Source organism: Cynoglossus semilaevis, chromosome 10 (assembly GCF_000523025.1).
Source record: "Cynoglossus semilaevis isolate Cse_v1.0 chromosome 10, Cse_v1.0, whole genome shotgun sequence".
NCBI classification, from domain to species: domain Eukaryota; kingdom Metazoa; phylum Chordata; class Actinopteri; order Pleuronectiformes; family Cynoglossidae; genus Cynoglossus; species Cynoglossus semilaevis.
Genome location: NC_024316.1, coordinates 17961801 through 17978187, shown reverse-complemented (window position 1 = coordinate 17978187; position 16387 = coordinate 17961801). Strand labels below are relative to the sequence as shown.

Below are 16387 nucleotides of genomic sequence, written 5' to 3'. Positions count from 1 at the left end.
CATGAAGGTGTTACTTCAGTTGTGAGTTTTGAATTATTTATAACCGGTCGAAGACAGACCAAGAATAATTATCATATTTGTACGATTATTTTAGCAGGTCCTCATATGTCAAACACGAGGGCCGTGGACCAAAACTGGGCCGTCATGTCATTTTATGTGGCCCCACGTGTTTATGGTTGTCTTGAAATTCTGTCTCATACTGTATTATAGTGTTAGTAAAATACAAAATTTTGAAACCAATTTTAAACATCACACAAATGTTTTTAGCTTGCTTGCTAACAGCTAAACAAAATAATGTCTCGTCCTCTTAACTCGAGCTTCAGGTCATTGTGTGTGATTGCAGTGAGTGTGTGGTACTAAATACTAAATACTGCGTTTAAAAACACCAATCGAACAAACACAGGGTACGTCAGACTCGTCTGTGACGTGTCGTCCGTGACGTGTCGTCTGTGATGTGTCGTCCGTGACGTGTCGTCTGTCGTCGTACAGGAAGCCGTCCTCGGTGACAGCGTTGCGGAGTTGATTCCATCGTGACCGCAGAGACGTGACCTTTGCTTTCTGTCTGCGGCTCGTGTTACTGTCAGTGTGATTCCACTTAAAGCGACGGCATGTGTCCTCCTGAGCCGTCCACGCCAAAGGCTGCCGTGTTATTTTAGTCTGGTCCTGCGCAGACCACGCTCTAGTCATTGTGCATCATGGTGCGAGCCGTGTTATTTTAGTCTGGTCCTGCGCAGACCGCGCTCTAGTCATTGTGCATCATGGTGTGGATTAAAATAAAAAAAATAAAAATAAAATAAAAAACCAGCCAGGAGCCCAGTGGTGGTACAGAGAACCAGAGCAACTTTAATGGCCGTACACTGTAAGAACACGGGTGTCGTTCACAGCTGCAGTCTGACTGTCAGGTCGTTGACGTTGTCCTACAGCAGCGTTAGTCATAGTTGACCAAAAACACCGTGTGTACGTGTCACCCCGAAGAACTGTCCTTTCACAGAGCTGTCATTTCTGAGGCAGAAATACTTCATGTCAAAGTTTTTATTTTTATTCTCCTTTCTTCATCTTTTTTTTTTTTTTACAGTATCTTGTAAATGCAGCTCACGGTGTACGGCGGTGCTCAGGTGAACAAAGTACAACAATAACTGTTGCATTAATCAGAGAAATCGCACACACATCTACACACACACACACACAAAAACAGCACTTTAAAAGAACACACAGGGGTGTGTGTACGTCTTCAGTCTGATCCTGATATAAATGGAGTGGACCGTCTCAGACTAGTCTTCAGGAATAGTTCTCCCAAAATGGTCCTTGATCACTGTTTAATAATTTACTCACTTTCACTCCAGCACTCGAAGCAGCCGTCTCTCTCTCTCTCTCTCTCTCTCTCTCTCTCTCTCTCTGGGCTTGTAGATTTTTTTTTCTCTGAACTTTAACTACATAATGTGGTGTGCGTTTAAACGAGGGAAACGACTAAAATGTCTGATCCAATTGGTAGCTGGTGCGTTTAAACGAGGGCTGTGAAACGACTAAAATGTCTGATTCGATTGGTAACTAGGTGTGCGTTTAAACGAGGGCTGTGAAACGATTAAAATGTCCGATCCGATTGGTAGCTGTCGATTAACCGTGTCAGACAGTAGCTGGTAGAACATGTCGTAGAACGTGTCGTAGAACATGTCGTAGAACATGTCGTAGAACGTGTCGTAGAACATGTCGTAGAACATGTCGTAGAACATGTCGTAGATTGTGTCGTAGAACATGTCGTAGAACGCGTGCTCAGTGAGGCCGGTGCGACACCTGCTGGACGTCTGACCTGACGCTGAGAATTGAGACGGTATTTTTTTGGCTCGCTTTTCTCGCAGTGTGTGTAAATACTGCAAAAAATGTGTGTGTCAGAGCAACGATGGAAGTGGACGGAGAGTGGAATTATGGGATAGATCATCCGGTCGTACTGACAATGTTAATAAATAAAATTAAAGCTGTTTGACAGCCCAAGTTTAAACACATAAACGTTAACAAATACTCAAATACCATACTGTAATACTGTAGTTTTATAACCGTGGTTTTTGACTGATGAACTGGTTAAAATGATTAAAAAAAAAAAACAACTCTGATACTGGAGCGAGAGAGAGTCAGGATGGACCAGAAACAAACCTGGTAGTGGAGTGTCATCAACAAAATATTCGTTGTATCAACAGAGGCATGCTTGAAAAACTACCCCACACACACACAGACACACACACACACACACACACACACACACACACACACACAGCTAACTACATGTTCATGGTGTCTGAAGCGACCGTTAACACAGTGTTTGTAGAAACAAGATTAAAGCTGTTTTTCACATCAACAAAAATCACAAACCATCGACTGCGTCCAGACATAAAGTGCTTCGTTCTGGGACCTGTGAGTAAAATAAGTCGGATTTTTTTTTTCCCCATCAACTCATTTCCTGTCTGAACCAAACATCCTTCACTCAAACACTTGCTTTTTTCCACTTTCCTCTTTTCCTCTTTGCCCCAGTTTCATTCCCTTATATTTAGTCGTCATTCACACACTTTCATCGCTCTCCTGTTGGTCACTGGGGGTATTTCCTTAAAAGGAACAAATTATGCTACTTTGATGTAAATTAACGAGGTTCATTGACGTCTACCCTGACGTAACGTGTTGCTACAGATAACAACAGGCCTCTAGTGCCTCAAGTGTTTACGTACTGTAACTGCTGTTCATTTAGTACGAGACAAATGTTCACATCACGGCTGATTGTGAAGCAACGACTCAGTCGTTGAAACTAGTGGTTAAAGAACAGACAGACAGTGACTGTGATCTCCATCAGAACACGGACAAAATTAACGATCTGTCCCCGTTACAGATTTGTGTTATTTTTTACGTGATTTTTCTTTCAACGATCTGTCCCCGTTACAGATTTGTGCTTTTTTACGTTATTTTTCTTTCTTTTTTTTTTTACATTTAATGAAATAATCTGTGGTCTAAAAATATACCCTGTGATTTTAAGACATATGAGACATGTTGGTCTCACTGTCAACTCGTGGTGGAAGGGAACATATAAAATATATAAAATATATTCACGTCCATGTAAAGTTGCTTTCTTTTTATGTTGCTCCTCAGGACTCTGCCGTAACCTCACTTCCCTGGTCTCTCCCCCCGGTGCGTCGAAGTCTCTTCCTGACCCAAGTTTTCTCTGAATTTTTTTCATTTTTGTTTTGATTGGCTGAGTGGCATCACATGACCTGGGCAGTTTAAATTAGTCTAATACAGGACTGAAAAGCTGCTCCAGTAGAAAGAATAAAAAAAATTGGTGTGAAACAATAAGGTAATTCCTACATGAGGAGACTCCAGGATAATTCTATTCACTGTATACTGATGATACTCTATTTTATATTATATATATTATATATATATATAATGACTTTTTTTTGGACTGAATCTTCTTCTGGAATCATGGAAAGGCACTTCACCTCAACAACAACAACAACAACTACAACAACAACAACAACTACAGTGGTGCATTTAAAAACACTGCAGGACCAGCAGCAGTCCAATGAGGACGAGGACATTGGGCTGCTGCACTGCTATGGACAGAAGGACGGCCACACTCACGAAGACGAACGAAGGCTTCAGGTTCACATCTACACCCAGCTCTGACTCTGACTGTGGAGAAACCTCTGATACATTTTCTCTAAGAATCTGGGAAACCTTGTCCTCCTCGTCCCGTCTCCTCCAGGCGGAGGCTCCAGACTCCACAGCTGTGTTCAGGACCGTCTGGACCTCGCTGGTCGAGTCGGCCTCTGTGAGTCCAGGTGACTGTTGATCCTCTGCCACAGGAGACAGCGGGACAGCGGGCGGGGTTTCCTCACAGTGTGCAGCAGATCTGGGGGAATCTTCGACTAATCCTGCATCAAGTTCACTCAATCCCAATTCGACCTCTTCCTTTGAATCGTGAGCTTCCGCGGGACCAGAGACGTGCACGACGGCCTCTTCAAGACGAGGATTATTAACGGGGGTTCCGGTCGATGCGTCTTCTTCTGTTGGACACTGATTTGTCTCTGCGGTGGAAGGATGAACACACAAAGGCTCGGACGAGAGGATTTCCTCTCTGCCAGTCTGGGGGCTGTCTGATCTGTCTGGCCTCGGTTCTTGCTGCGGAGCGGGCAGCAGATCAGGGGAACGACTGCTGGAGGGCGGCGTTTGATCGCCCTGTTCGCAATGCACTGTGGGTAAAGGCTGAGACTCTTGTGGCTGCACTGTTTTGCTGGTTAAAAGTACAAAGGACGGGTTGGTCTGAGGTGAGGGATCAGGGGGGGCACGAGGGAATCTTTCACCTGCAGACACAGTGGGAGTGGTCAGGGAGCCATCAACAGATGGGAGCTGGTGGTTGGCTGAGACAGAGGAACCAGAGGGGTTAACTGCAATCTGTTAAAATAAATAAAAGAGAAGGCAGCATTGACAAAAAAGAGCACAGAATAGAACGACTTGTTTTTTCTTACAGAAAAAAGCATCAAAAACAAACGAATGCTTTCCTGTAAAACTGATGCCATGCCGACACTGTGGTTGTGAGGAAATACAAACAAACAGGAGCAAAACTGTGGCACTGATCTCAACATATGGTCTGGAAGTGTTGCCATCCACCTACTGACAGCCATGCTGCCAGGAGAGGTGGGCCACAGAAACTACTACCAAGTCTGGAATTGATCCCACAACCCTCTGTAAGACAGCGTACTACCCACTGAGCCACAGCCACCTCCATAGAGAGACTAATGCAGTCACAAATAGAATTTAAAAAATGTTTTCCGTTCCAAAACACTCTTAAGCAGAAATGTTTAGATTATTAACTCAGTCAGGGCCGATTTCTCAAAACAAGAGCTTCAACTGGGCAGAAGATTTTTTTGTGTTCAATAAACACTTGTTTGTTTGAAGCCAGACTGAGGAGTTTACATTTTCAGAGGGACATGTCGCAGGATCGTAAAATGCTAACACTTGAAGACGCACTAGTGATGCGTTGAGTGTTGCGTTCATGGTCTGCTCTGACCTTATGAAATCTCACTCTACTCTGCATTTGTGATTCCTTCAGTTTCTCTCCTTATTTCATAAATGACCACTGGTTGGACCACTCTGACGTTGTAACTGGGAAAACTGGAAAAATCCATGTCCATGAGCTCATGTTCGTATAATAAATAACTGTTGGACTTTACCGGAGGACGACAGCATGCGGGTGATAAAAAAAACCCCACATGTGGACGAGCTGGAGGAACACATGTCTGACACACTGAGACCCCGACGCCTGATCTTGTCGTTGGGTTGCTGTGGTAACGAGAGGAACTCCTGAACTAAACTCCTTTATTTATTTATTTATTCATTTTTTGTGACCAGATTTGGCTGCTGTTAAGACACAGAGCTGTTGTTCCAGGTCACAGAGTTCTGTCAAGGAGAGAAGAGAAGGGAAATCTGGTCCAGTTTAGAAGCAGTTGTCCTACTTGTACTTTTGTTAGTGTACTTGTACAAAGTTAGACAAAAGGGGTCAGACCGTTAGATGTGCTTTGTTCCCCCAGAACGTTCCTGAAATGATATTACAAGTGCTACGCAACATGTACCAGCTCACGAAAGACCGAGCTGTTTATGAAGGGTCGATAAAAAAAAAAAAAAATTCAATATATATATCACTGCCCAGAACTGTTCTAACCGCCGGTACGTGTTGGACGAAATATTGTTATTTATTTTTGAACGGACAGATTTTGTGACTTTGTGGCAACACTGGCAACAACTCTGCTCCAAGCTGAAGGAAGTTCACACATTTAAACACAAATCGATAGAGGCGTCTGTCTGCGTGTAAAATAAAAATGTCCTCCACCCATTGCAATCAACCTTTTATTACAGCAGTGAAACGGAGCCACTGCTAAATCCAAGACGAAAGGCCTTAACATTTCTGCTTTACTTTAATACTGTGGCAGTGACTGAGATTAGAATCGAAGAATAGGGTGTGTGTGTTTTATTTTTAGAAATGTAAAAATGTACACGTGAAACAATGGAATTCTGCACTAATGTCACAAATGAAATATACAGATATTATGATTAGTGTTAGAAACCCATGATGGATACAACACACGTGATTACAAAGGTGGGACGATCCAGATGAGATACAAGGACATGGTGGTCATGCACTATGATGAGAATACAGGAAGAGATTAAAGATTAAAAAAAAGAACATCCAGTTGTCGTGCTGCAGCGGTGAAAAGCACATTACCTAAGTTGTTGCTGAAGCTTCAATGAGCTGTGAACAACATAAACAACCAAGCCAATGGTGGTGAGCCGCACAGGTTGAATTGAAATGTCAGTTACGTTTTTTTTATTGACTCACACAGGGATAAAGCACTCTGTCTGCTTACCTGTTAAATGGGAAAGTGTCAACGACTGCATGCAAATTAAGATTATCTGAACACAATCTAGGAAAAAAGTAACTTTGGGAAGGTGTATGCTGTCCTTATTTATTATTATTATTATTATTATTTGTTCTGTTTTTGTGATATTGGTCTTACCTCAACGTCAATCTCAGGTCTGACTAAGGCGGGGCACATGGGCGTGGGTCTGATCAGTTTGATCGGTGCTTCTGTGCATGCGAGACAAACACATTGTAAAACAGCTTTTAACAGATGTATTATAATTCACTTTACGATTTTAAATTTCACTTTTAACAGATGTATTATAATTCACTTTTTAAATTTCATATCTGAATTTTTTGTTTTTAAATTTGCACAATTCAATAATATATATAACCATAAAGAATCTTGTTTGGATTTTCCTTATATCCTGATAGTTATTCAGCATAATGTTGTACCTTCATGCATTTCCAGCTCGTCTTCTGAATCTGGGTCGTCCTTCATGCTAAAAGAAAAGAGACAGAATGAAAACAGTGAGGACATTTATCAACAGCACAATATCTACCCAAAAGATTATATTGAATACATATGTTTTATATTATATATTTATATACTAGATTTAGAAAATATGACATGATATTTTTTGTTAAATTAAATTAAATCTAATGCAAATAAATGTTTGGAATTAGTGGTTGTTAAATATAATGGATAATTAGTGGCATGAAGGGGTTTTCTGTAAGTTGACACCTGTATTGAAAGAATGAAGCAGCATGGCCAAATAAATATAAGGTCAAGACATGTGACAAGCATGTGACAGCAGCTGCTACACAAATAGAGCCAGTGAAGGCTGCTTGTGCTCCCTGCGTTCAATTCATATCTAGTTGTAAGACATATTGTGGATTGGAGACCAAATCATTCTATATTGGGAGAAAAAATACTTTATTTCTGCTTGTTATACTGCAAACCGGTTCTGTGTAAACAAGACCATTTCAATACAGTATACTGATAATGGTAAGGAGTATGGATTTGATTTGCAACATAATTTCTGTGATTGTGTGACAAGTTGATATTTTAACTATCAACTAACATCACTAATATACGTATATCTACCAAAAAAACTGAATGTTTTTGGCAAAATAACTGGAATTTAATAACTGTAAAGTCCTTAAAACAAATCAAAACAAAATCACTGTCACAGCGGTTTGTTTTACATTTGATATCATTACAAGGGAAAACTAATCAGTAGAAGGTTAAACCCGTCATTAAAGTAGTGCTGTTGATGATCCCAGATCGATTGCTTTTGTCTTACACATCTCGGTGATTTTAACAGTATCATTCCAGTTGAGTCCTGGTTGAGGAAATACACATACGTATATCATCCTGACACTTTTTCTCCCGTTTCAAGGTATGTGGAGTTTACGTTATAATGTATGTTGTTCTAATATGTTTATGACGTGACAACCGCTGTGTTAAAACCATGTTTATGACGTGACAACCGCTGTGTTTAAACCGTTTTAAAAAATAGCACAGGAGTGTTTCTTAATATGTTCGTTTTAAAAGTATATAAGCTTGGTTTTCGCGCCACTTGCAGCTCGTTAAGTGAATCAGCCAATCATCAGTTTGATATTCTGAGTTTGTATTCTTGGCTATATGGAACCGAAACAAGTTGTCCGTTTGTTTTACTGCATTTATCAAACTAAGCATTGAATAAATAAAAGGGTTATTTTGCTACTATGTGGCTTTTTACGTTAAAATAGAGGAATTATGCAGTATTTACCAGTCACCCACCTATGTTCTCCCAATGTATTACCATGTTTACCAATTACGTAAAAGAAAACCATGGCTCAAACTGTGTGCTTTTTTAAAAGAACATTCTGTAGGCAAAATGATAGTGTTGTACTGTGTTCACCAGATAATAACCGTTCCTCCCACAGGCTGCCTTGTGAATGAATGTGTTAGAATCCAATTATCAGTTCATTTCACTGCACCTGATGAATCTGTGACAGTTGATATAATGTTGGTGTGTGTGGGAAGGGGAGGCTGGAGGGCATACAGTTTCTGCTCCCAAAATTCTCCCTTTACAGTTAGTGACTCACCCAACCCTAACAAGCCATCTGCTTCCTTCATACTCTGAAATAGCTACACCAATGTAGAGCTACATGACAGCTACATTAAGGTACACTGGGCTTTTTTCCTGGTCTTCTATTGGTCCATGAAGGCATTGAAAGTGGTCTCTGTCCTTGTGACTGTGACAGTTCTCAGGTCAGGTTTTGAAGTGGGCAGCAGAACTGGCATATAGGTTTCTTGAAGAACTTTCATCTCTTAACCAAGACGTTCCACACTGGAACATCTACTGTCACAGAGATGGATGTTTTCACGTGTCGAATTAGGAGCCAGGGAATGACGTGGGACTGTTGCTATTTATACAACAAAAGACTGTGTGCCACTCACCATATCCAGAAATTGCACTAGAGGTGAGGAAAAAAATAATCTCACTACCTGTCTTCTATCGGTAGTCTCTAGGCTGTTCCTTAGGGAGAATATGGATCCCAAATGTTTGATGTGGACTGTGCGGAAAACCCGCAAGCACACAAGGAGAACATGGAAATATATATCTATACAGAAAGAACATCAGTTACCACAGGGGCTCAGGCTGAGGACCTTCATGCTGTAAGGCAAGAGCTCTAACCACTCTTCAGACAAGTAGTGGGCGATTTTTACAAGATATAAAAGAGATGATGTCTTGCACTGAAGCGGGGGCTGAGCAGAAAGTGTCTTGCCGTACCACTGGATAAATCTATTATTAACATTATAATCCAGTCCAGCAACCCCCAAAATATGACCCTGACCCACTTTTCTGCTTCAACCTACCATCTGAGAAACACTGCATCAGTGGGATATTTGACTACAAATATTGAGAGGTATGATTTATAGGCCTTTAACTATAGAAACCACACAAGTGAGAGAGGCCAGTCACTTCCATTTTTTCACTCCTCAATGGAAAAGGTCAAAGGTAATCTTTGAGGCTAGTATATGCCAAGGCTGAAAATGACATGTGCTGTTACCCATTAGACCAGGCATATACAAACTTTATGACGTCTCGGCTCTGTAAGTTGTATACTGCTTTTATCATTGTGTACAACCTGTGCAGTTGTGTATATCAACACACTTGGTTTGATTTAGACTCCAGGTTTTCATATGCCAAAAGCAGTCTCCAGGCTTGACGTCTGAATAAAGCTGAAAGCTTACGGCAGAGACAAAACCTCCAGGGTCTTAGTAGGCAACTGGGGCTCTGCAGCTGCTGCACAACCGTGTGTGCTTTTCATTGCTTTGCCACTTTGTTTACATGTACCTATTTATACTGTGATTTGTTCTGTATTTGTCTTGCTTGCTATTTGGTAGAATTGTATTTTAATCACCTGAATGTCCTAATATTGTGTGTAATGTAAGCCCCTTTACTCACCTCATTATCAAAATATAGCAATGTTCTGAAGATTTATTTTTGTTGAAATATATATTTATATTGCATGACCATAACAAAGATGATCCTCAACTGTCAGTAATGGAAAATGAAGACAGAAAGGGAGGGGGAGAAAGCTGTGGTCAAATTGAAGCACATTGGTTTTGGAACCAAGTACAGGAAGTGTAGTCAGGGCATTTGATTTGTAAGAGATTTCTCAATACTAGCATAACACTGATAGCAATTAGCTGTCAAAATGAAAATGCAAATGTGAGTTTGTTAAAATAAATCAGATCAAAATATTTAATTCAAAATATTTAACACGCAATATTTAACACCCACCTCACGCTTGTCATACCATGCCCAGTATGTGTCAGTGTGGCAGGACAGTCGTAAGTCTACGTCCGATAAGTGACATATTAGTACATTTTCATTATTTGGATTAAATAAATAAAACACATACATCTATGTGTTGTTATTTGTCTTCCTGTTCCAGAACTATGTCGACATCTTTTTGTCACATCTAGGAAAGTTGATTTATCTCGATTAGTCTTGATTAATCACATATAATTAGTTACAATTCTGTGTGTAGGAACCATGCAGGGTCTGTCTTCATTGGCATGCTGGCTGTAACTTCTCAGATTCTCTGTTGTGTGTTCGTTAAATGAGGGTACATGAGGTCTTTACCTGTAAAATTTGGGAGGTTTGAGGATACTTCTTATCTCCTGCGGGTCAAACTTTGTTTGAGCCGGGTCGTCATCATCATAGGAGACCAGCAGAGTAACCACATAATTCTTGGAGGAGTTATTGGCCCAGAAATCACCATCAGATGTTTCATAGCGGACGACAAACTCGATGCGTGAACCGTGTGTGACGTAAGGAGGAGAAAAGGAGAGTTTGAATGAGAACTGGTCAGTGTCTCCATCATTGGATCCATGGACATACTCTGCAGGGTGATCAAAGTAAGTCACCCAGTTGTCCATGGTGGATCTGATGTAAACTGCTTTGTGGAAGGAGATGTTCAGCACTCGTATTAACCCACTCACGGCAAGTGGCTCATTCTCCACTTGAAACAGCCGCTCAACCGCCACTTTATCTGTGCGCACAGTCTGCAGCAGGACGACGCCGGTAGCTGCGCAGAACTCTGGCTGCACCGTATAGATTGGCTCTAGCTCTGGTTTCCGGTATTTTGCCTCCTCTTCTTCCCACCTTGCCTCTTCCTCCTCATCCTCGCTGCCAAAGGCCACAAACTCCTTTACGTCCACCAGATCACCGCCCGTGGTGTCGGCAAATGACACTTTCTTTCCGGCGGACAGCGCCTGCTGGAAGCGCATGTACTCCGCAGTCTCATCGAAGATGGACGAGCCTCGCTTTCTGGGAACCGGCGAGCATCTTGGGATGAGGTGGACGTTTGTGTCATCATCCTCATCCTCATCATCATCCTCTTCTTCTTCGTCGTCACATTCGGTGCTCCGGCGCTGCGTCTCTTCGGCTGACTTGCAGGGTTTAATGACAAAAAGGCCCTCCTGACTTGGTATGGTTAAAAAAGACATGTTTGTAGCAGCGTGCACTCAGAGGATCTGTGCGCTGGACAGGTCACAGACAGCGTCTCCATAAAAAAAAAACAACAACCCACTATCCCGTGGATCCAGCGCTGTCCCTGCGTTACTCACTCAGACTCATCTTATCTCGGCCGCCGTGTAGCGTGTCATGAAATGTCAGGCTTTGAAATTCGGGCTGCTGTGGCGGAAGACGCTGCCTCTAATTTTAGCCCTGACCTACCGGGAGCTTCAGCTATGATTGTAGCCCTGGTCCAAGTCGAAAACGTTTATGTTATGCCCCAAATTTGTCTTTTGAGCCTGGTATAATCGGCCCCGTCCTCATCCAAGCCCCCTCTATCACCACACACACACTTGTACACACACACACACACACACACCACGTTCCGTGTATCTGGGTAAACGTCAGCGACTTAAGTTTTTGAAATAAGTTGTTGAAGACAATGGGCCAATTGCCAAATTTCGCCCTTACGAAATGTAGTACATTAGATATATCTATCTACTGCCTCACTGCTAAATGATCATAACTACATCCTTGTCATGATATACCTTTATATTTATGTATTAGTATGAGAAAGTAAGAGTAAAAGGACTAGTAGTTGTTGTTATAGCTGTAGTATTTCTAACAACTATATTTACTTACTAGTATTTACACTATCACACGACCAAAACGTTATTAATGTTAAATTGGAAGACGTTTCGATTATTGAAATGATGTTTAGATAAATGTATTGTTTGTACACGTGAATTTAGGAATGAAACATTTAAGGCCACACGGTGGCACTGATGAGAAGCTTTCCTCCCTTGTGGGTTTTTTTCCCACAATACCTCCAGTGGCCTATCACTGAGGAGGTCTTGTTACAGCCCACAATTGTGTGCTTAACCTTGTAATAGAGTTACGTTTAATTTTAAACAAACAACGCTTCCATAAGTATGATAGTATTAAGAAGATTCAGGTGATTAGGGCGGGATTTCTAAAAAAAAAAGACGGAAGTTTTATCGCCCCCCAGGTAAAGTTTTGCTTAAATTATTGTTTTTACAAATTGTAGCAATGTTTTTTAGAAAATAGTTCGTTTGACAACGGTAATCTAAGTTATGTAATATAACACAAGTTTTATCATCGAAAAAGGACAACTTATCTAAAATAGTATTTCGCCTTTTTATTCACATATTATTATTATAGTCCTGCGCAGTTTTACCCATAGGCAGTTGTAAACCCCGGAAACACACCCCTCGCAGCGCATTGGTCGGTAGGTTTGAGCGCGACGCGCCATATCCAATCAAAGGATTGTTTTCCTGTCAACGTCGTTGAACGGATTGTAAGCTAACGGATAATATAAACATTAAACTCAATAAACAACGCAGACTATCACAAAAGACGAGACGGTGAGATTTCATCATCACATCAAAATCTTTCCAGCTTTACTAAAATCCAGCAGGAAGTGATGCGCTTCTCGTCCTGTGGACTCATACTGGGTAAAGTTAGCTAACTTGGGTTAGCTGCAGAGTGCTAATCCCTTCCTTACACAAGGCCGCGGTGGAATCGGTGAGCTGCTTTCCGTTCTAGCTTCGATCAGAATGCAGATAAGTCTTATGCAATTGGAAACAAATGCAAACTGCCAAGAGATAACGAAATACTCATTTGCTTCCGTTGTTTAACGTATAAGTCGTATTTTAGTTGATCTTGCGGGCTATCAAGCTTGTTAGCTTTCTGGCTATTCACAGCTAGTATGAGCGAAGTGACGGACTGCACGCAGTCCGCAGACTCTGCTTCTAGAAAACGATGTCCACCATCACTAGAAAAGGAAGAGGACAACACTGTTCCCATCAAGTCTACGAAAGTTAGTGACGAGTCCAGTGATGCGGGGGTCACGTCAGAAAGCTGCAAAAGTGGTGAAACTACAGGAAGCAAGAAAGACTCCAAAGACGGGAAGACAGGAGAAAAAGAAAAAGCAGCTGTTCACACTGATCATAGTTCTGACAGTGCAGGAAACACCGGTTCACGGCACGTAAACAAGTTCAGTGTTGGAGGCCATAATAAGACCAACACCAAAGAGCCACGTTCCTCTCACTCACATGTTCCTTCTGAGGCAACGGAAGCTTCAGAGAAGACAAGAAAAGCAGAGGAGGTTCTCAATCCAGTTCTTCAGTCTGACTCTGCTGCCATAGCAGCTGCTGAAGCCCTGGCCAGTCTCACAGGAGGAGATGGAGAAGCCAGTCAAGAGACCCCATGTTCATCAGAGAAGGCTAAAGTTAAACAGGGCAGCAAATTTAGACACCGTGGATCCCTGCAACACTCATCCAAAGTAGGAACCGTAACGCAGGCGGCCGCCGCTGACAGCTCCACATCTTTGCACAGCACGGAGAGAGAAGAACCAGAAGACGTGGCCGATGCTGATGAAGGAGATGAATCTATGTCCGCGACGTCATCCACACCAAGCTCCTCTTTCCCGTCAGACAACGAGGAAAACGATGACGGCGAGTGTGCCATTGTGTCCGTTAAGATGGCTCCAGAAATGAGGCAGTCGGTGGCCCTTCTGGCACAGGTCCAGATGAGACTGGAGTCCCTGGAGAAGAGAAGTGCCAGGCTCCACCAACGACTGGATCTGAAAATAAACCGTCAACGACGACCACATCTGGATCAGCGCAGCTCCATAACAAAGACTATCCCGGGCTTCTGGGTGACAGCTGTATCCTTAAAAGTCCAACTGTCTTTCCATCTGCACAAATGTATGGTTTGTTTTGTTGTTGTTTTTTTCGTTATCATGTTTTCTTAACTTTCACGCCTCAGCTGTTGAACCATCCACATCTCTCAGCTCACATCGATGAGACGGATGAAGACGCCCTCAGTTACATGACTGATCTTGAGGTAGGAAGTGCAGCATTTCTTTTCCCATAATAATAGTAATATATATATATATGTATATATAAACTCAACCATTTCTTCTGTTTTCAGGTTGAGTCTTTCAAGAACAACAAAGTGGGCTTCAGAATCCGCTTCCATTTCAGGCGTAATCCATATTTCCAGAATAACATCATCATGAAGGAACTGCACCTAGGGATGGGTAAATTCCTGTTTATGCTTCTAACATGTGTATGCCAAAGGGTAAAGACAGTTTTAACTCCATGTACTCAAAGTGTATTCAAAGGAAAAACCAGCTGATTAGAGTCAGATTTAGAAGTGGTTGGAGTCACACTGTGGCTCCACCGTCCATTATAAATAAGATTTAATAAATGTTTTCCTTAAGGTTTTTTTATATATATGTTAAATCTATTTCTATTGTCACTTTAAACAGACATTTTTATGGAGTTTGATGTAATTCTTATGGTTGTCTGTGTTGGCCAGCATGTAGCTCCCATTGCCTGGCCGCTAGGGGGTGCCGGTACAACATTATAGTTTTACATAATTCTAGTCCTGGGGATTTATTTTATATTTTATATATTATATCAGTTTGTTATATTTTCTGCTTATTTTGGTTATTTGTATTCACTGTTTATGAGAGTTCACCTGTGTCGGCACAGAGTGAAGGAGGAAAAGAGTCCAGAACAGGAAACAGTTTAAATAATTAAATGGTAAAATGATTCATATTTTTTTTCCCTATTTTGTAAAGAATGTGTTTGTTGTTTTATTAGTATTTCATGATTTCACGGCTCATCCACTGAGTCACCATCTAACCATGGCCTCTCATTTGTCCAGGGGCGCCCATGTCTTTCTCCAACCCCATCCTGTGGCATCGTGGGCAGAACCTGACGGCCAACAGTGAACCCAGAAAGTCCTCCCGCAGGGTGTACCAGACTTTTTTCAACTGGTTCAGTGACCACAGCAGCCCGGGGCAAGATGACGTAGCACAGGTACGGACGCCCACACCCTTCATTCTACACTGGCTTAAAGGTCGTGACCCTGAAGACATGTTGTTGCCAATCACAATAGTTACTGTGGTCACCTGTTCCCAGCGTCCATACTTACCTGTCTGATTTTTTTTTTTTTTTTTAGATCCTTAAAGACGACCTGTACAGAGACCCCCTCAGATACTACCTCACTCCTCTGTGGGAGCCGCAGGAGAACGGCAGGTACGGCAGCTGTGAATTATTCTGCCCCTAGGGTTGGGGGGGGGGTGTGTTAAATTACTGTTCATGTTTTTATAGGCATCCTAATATTTTACTCCTTCCTGATTAAACCAGATGGGATGCATGTCTGAACACTGAGTCTGTGTTCACTGTATTTACTGTTAAACCTTTTTTTTTTTTAATTTAGTGGCAGTGAAGAAAAAGCAGCTGGTAACGGAAATGGAGATGAATGTGTGGTGATATCTGACTCAGACGATGAGGAGGGTGAAGAGGGTGAGGATAAACCACAGAGCCAGAGCAGGGACCAGGAAGAAGAAGAAGAAGAAGAGGAGGAGGAGGAGGAGGAGGAAGAAGAAGAAGAAGAGGAGAAGGGGGACAGAGGACCCAGTGGAGGTCAGTGAAGTAGGAGAGACTGAGGCAGGGGGGAGGGGGGGTGTCATTTAAAGAATGTGTGATTTTCTGACTAACAGGAAATATCTCCTCTTCAGATGAGAGCCCAGAGGAAGAGGATGAAGGGGGAGAAATAGTCATAGACGGTAAGACAGCACTCTGACCTGCAGTACTGTGTTCATCCTCAAGGTCAATAAAATGGTATTTAATTTCAGACAGCTTTAGGAACATCTAAGGTCATGTTACAGTGTACAAAAAAGACCTGACCATTAATTAACTAAATCATTTTTTATCACAAACGTCTGTCGATGCCAGTGAAGCCACAGGTCCATTGAAGACAAACCAAACTGTGACAATTCTGCATTTTTTGGTTTCTGAATGACACTGAGAACATAACAGGGAAGTGGTGGCTTAGTGGTTAAGGAAGTGCTGTGGGTCTGGAAGGTTTCAGGTTCGAGTCCTCCAGCGGTTAAGTTACCACTGAGGTGCTCTGAGGAGCCCCCTCCCCACCCCCC

General features: G+C 42.1%; 2 protein-coding genes and 1 long non-coding RNA gene across 4 annotated transcripts in view; 2 read left to right on the top strand and 1 right to left on the bottom strand.

Annotated features, from left to right (window-relative positions):
- The first annotated feature begins 716 nt into the window (after window positions 1-716).
- LOC112487608 (uncharacterized) lies at window positions 717-2016 on the top strand. Its single transcript, XR_003050865.1, has 2 exons — window positions 717-1442; window positions 1553-2016. It is a non-coding gene; the product is annotated as an uncharacterized LOC112487608 (long non-coding RNA).
- An 891-nt stretch (window positions 2017-2907) lies between these two features.
- Window positions 2908-12182, bottom strand: ppp1r3f (protein phosphatase 1, regulatory subunit 3F). Of its 2 annotated transcripts, none has more exons than XM_008319238.3 (4): window positions 10543-12182; window positions 6854-6900; window positions 6555-6625; window positions 2908-4434 (listed from the first exon to the last, which is right to left on the bottom strand). In XM_008319238.3, the coding sequence occupies exons 1-4, from the start codon at window positions 11406-11408 to the stop codon at window positions 3532-3534; spliced, it is 1887 nt and encodes a 628-aa protein (XP_008317460.1). In that variant the 5' UTR covers window positions 11409-12182; the 3' UTR covers window positions 2908-3531. The 2 variants fall into 2 exon arrangements, with proteins under 2 accessions (XP_008317460.1, XP_016891729.1); XM_017036240.2 differs by lacking the exon at window positions 2908-4434 and adding an exon at window positions 5873-6179 and having other exon boundaries at window positions 10543-12071.
- A 532-nt stretch (window positions 12183-12714) lies between these two features.
- The window catches only part of tspy (testis specific protein Y-linked), a 5254-nt gene continuing 1581 nt past the window's right edge, over window positions 12715-16387 (top strand). The window contains exons 1-7 of the mRNA XM_008319236.3: window positions 12715-14104; window positions 14206-14283; window positions 14371-14479; window positions 15112-15266; window positions 15409-15485; window positions 15670-15875; window positions 15971-16018. Of these exons, the coding sequence (XP_008317458.2) occupies window positions 13145-14104; window positions 14206-14283; window positions 14371-14479; window positions 15112-15266; window positions 15409-15485; window positions 15670-15875; window positions 15971-16018 (1633 nt within the window). The 5' untranslated portion in view covers window positions 12715-13144. The remainder of the gene's footprint in view (window positions 14105-14205; window positions 14284-14370; window positions 14480-15111; window positions 15267-15408; window positions 15486-15669; window positions 15876-15970; window positions 16019-16387) is intronic.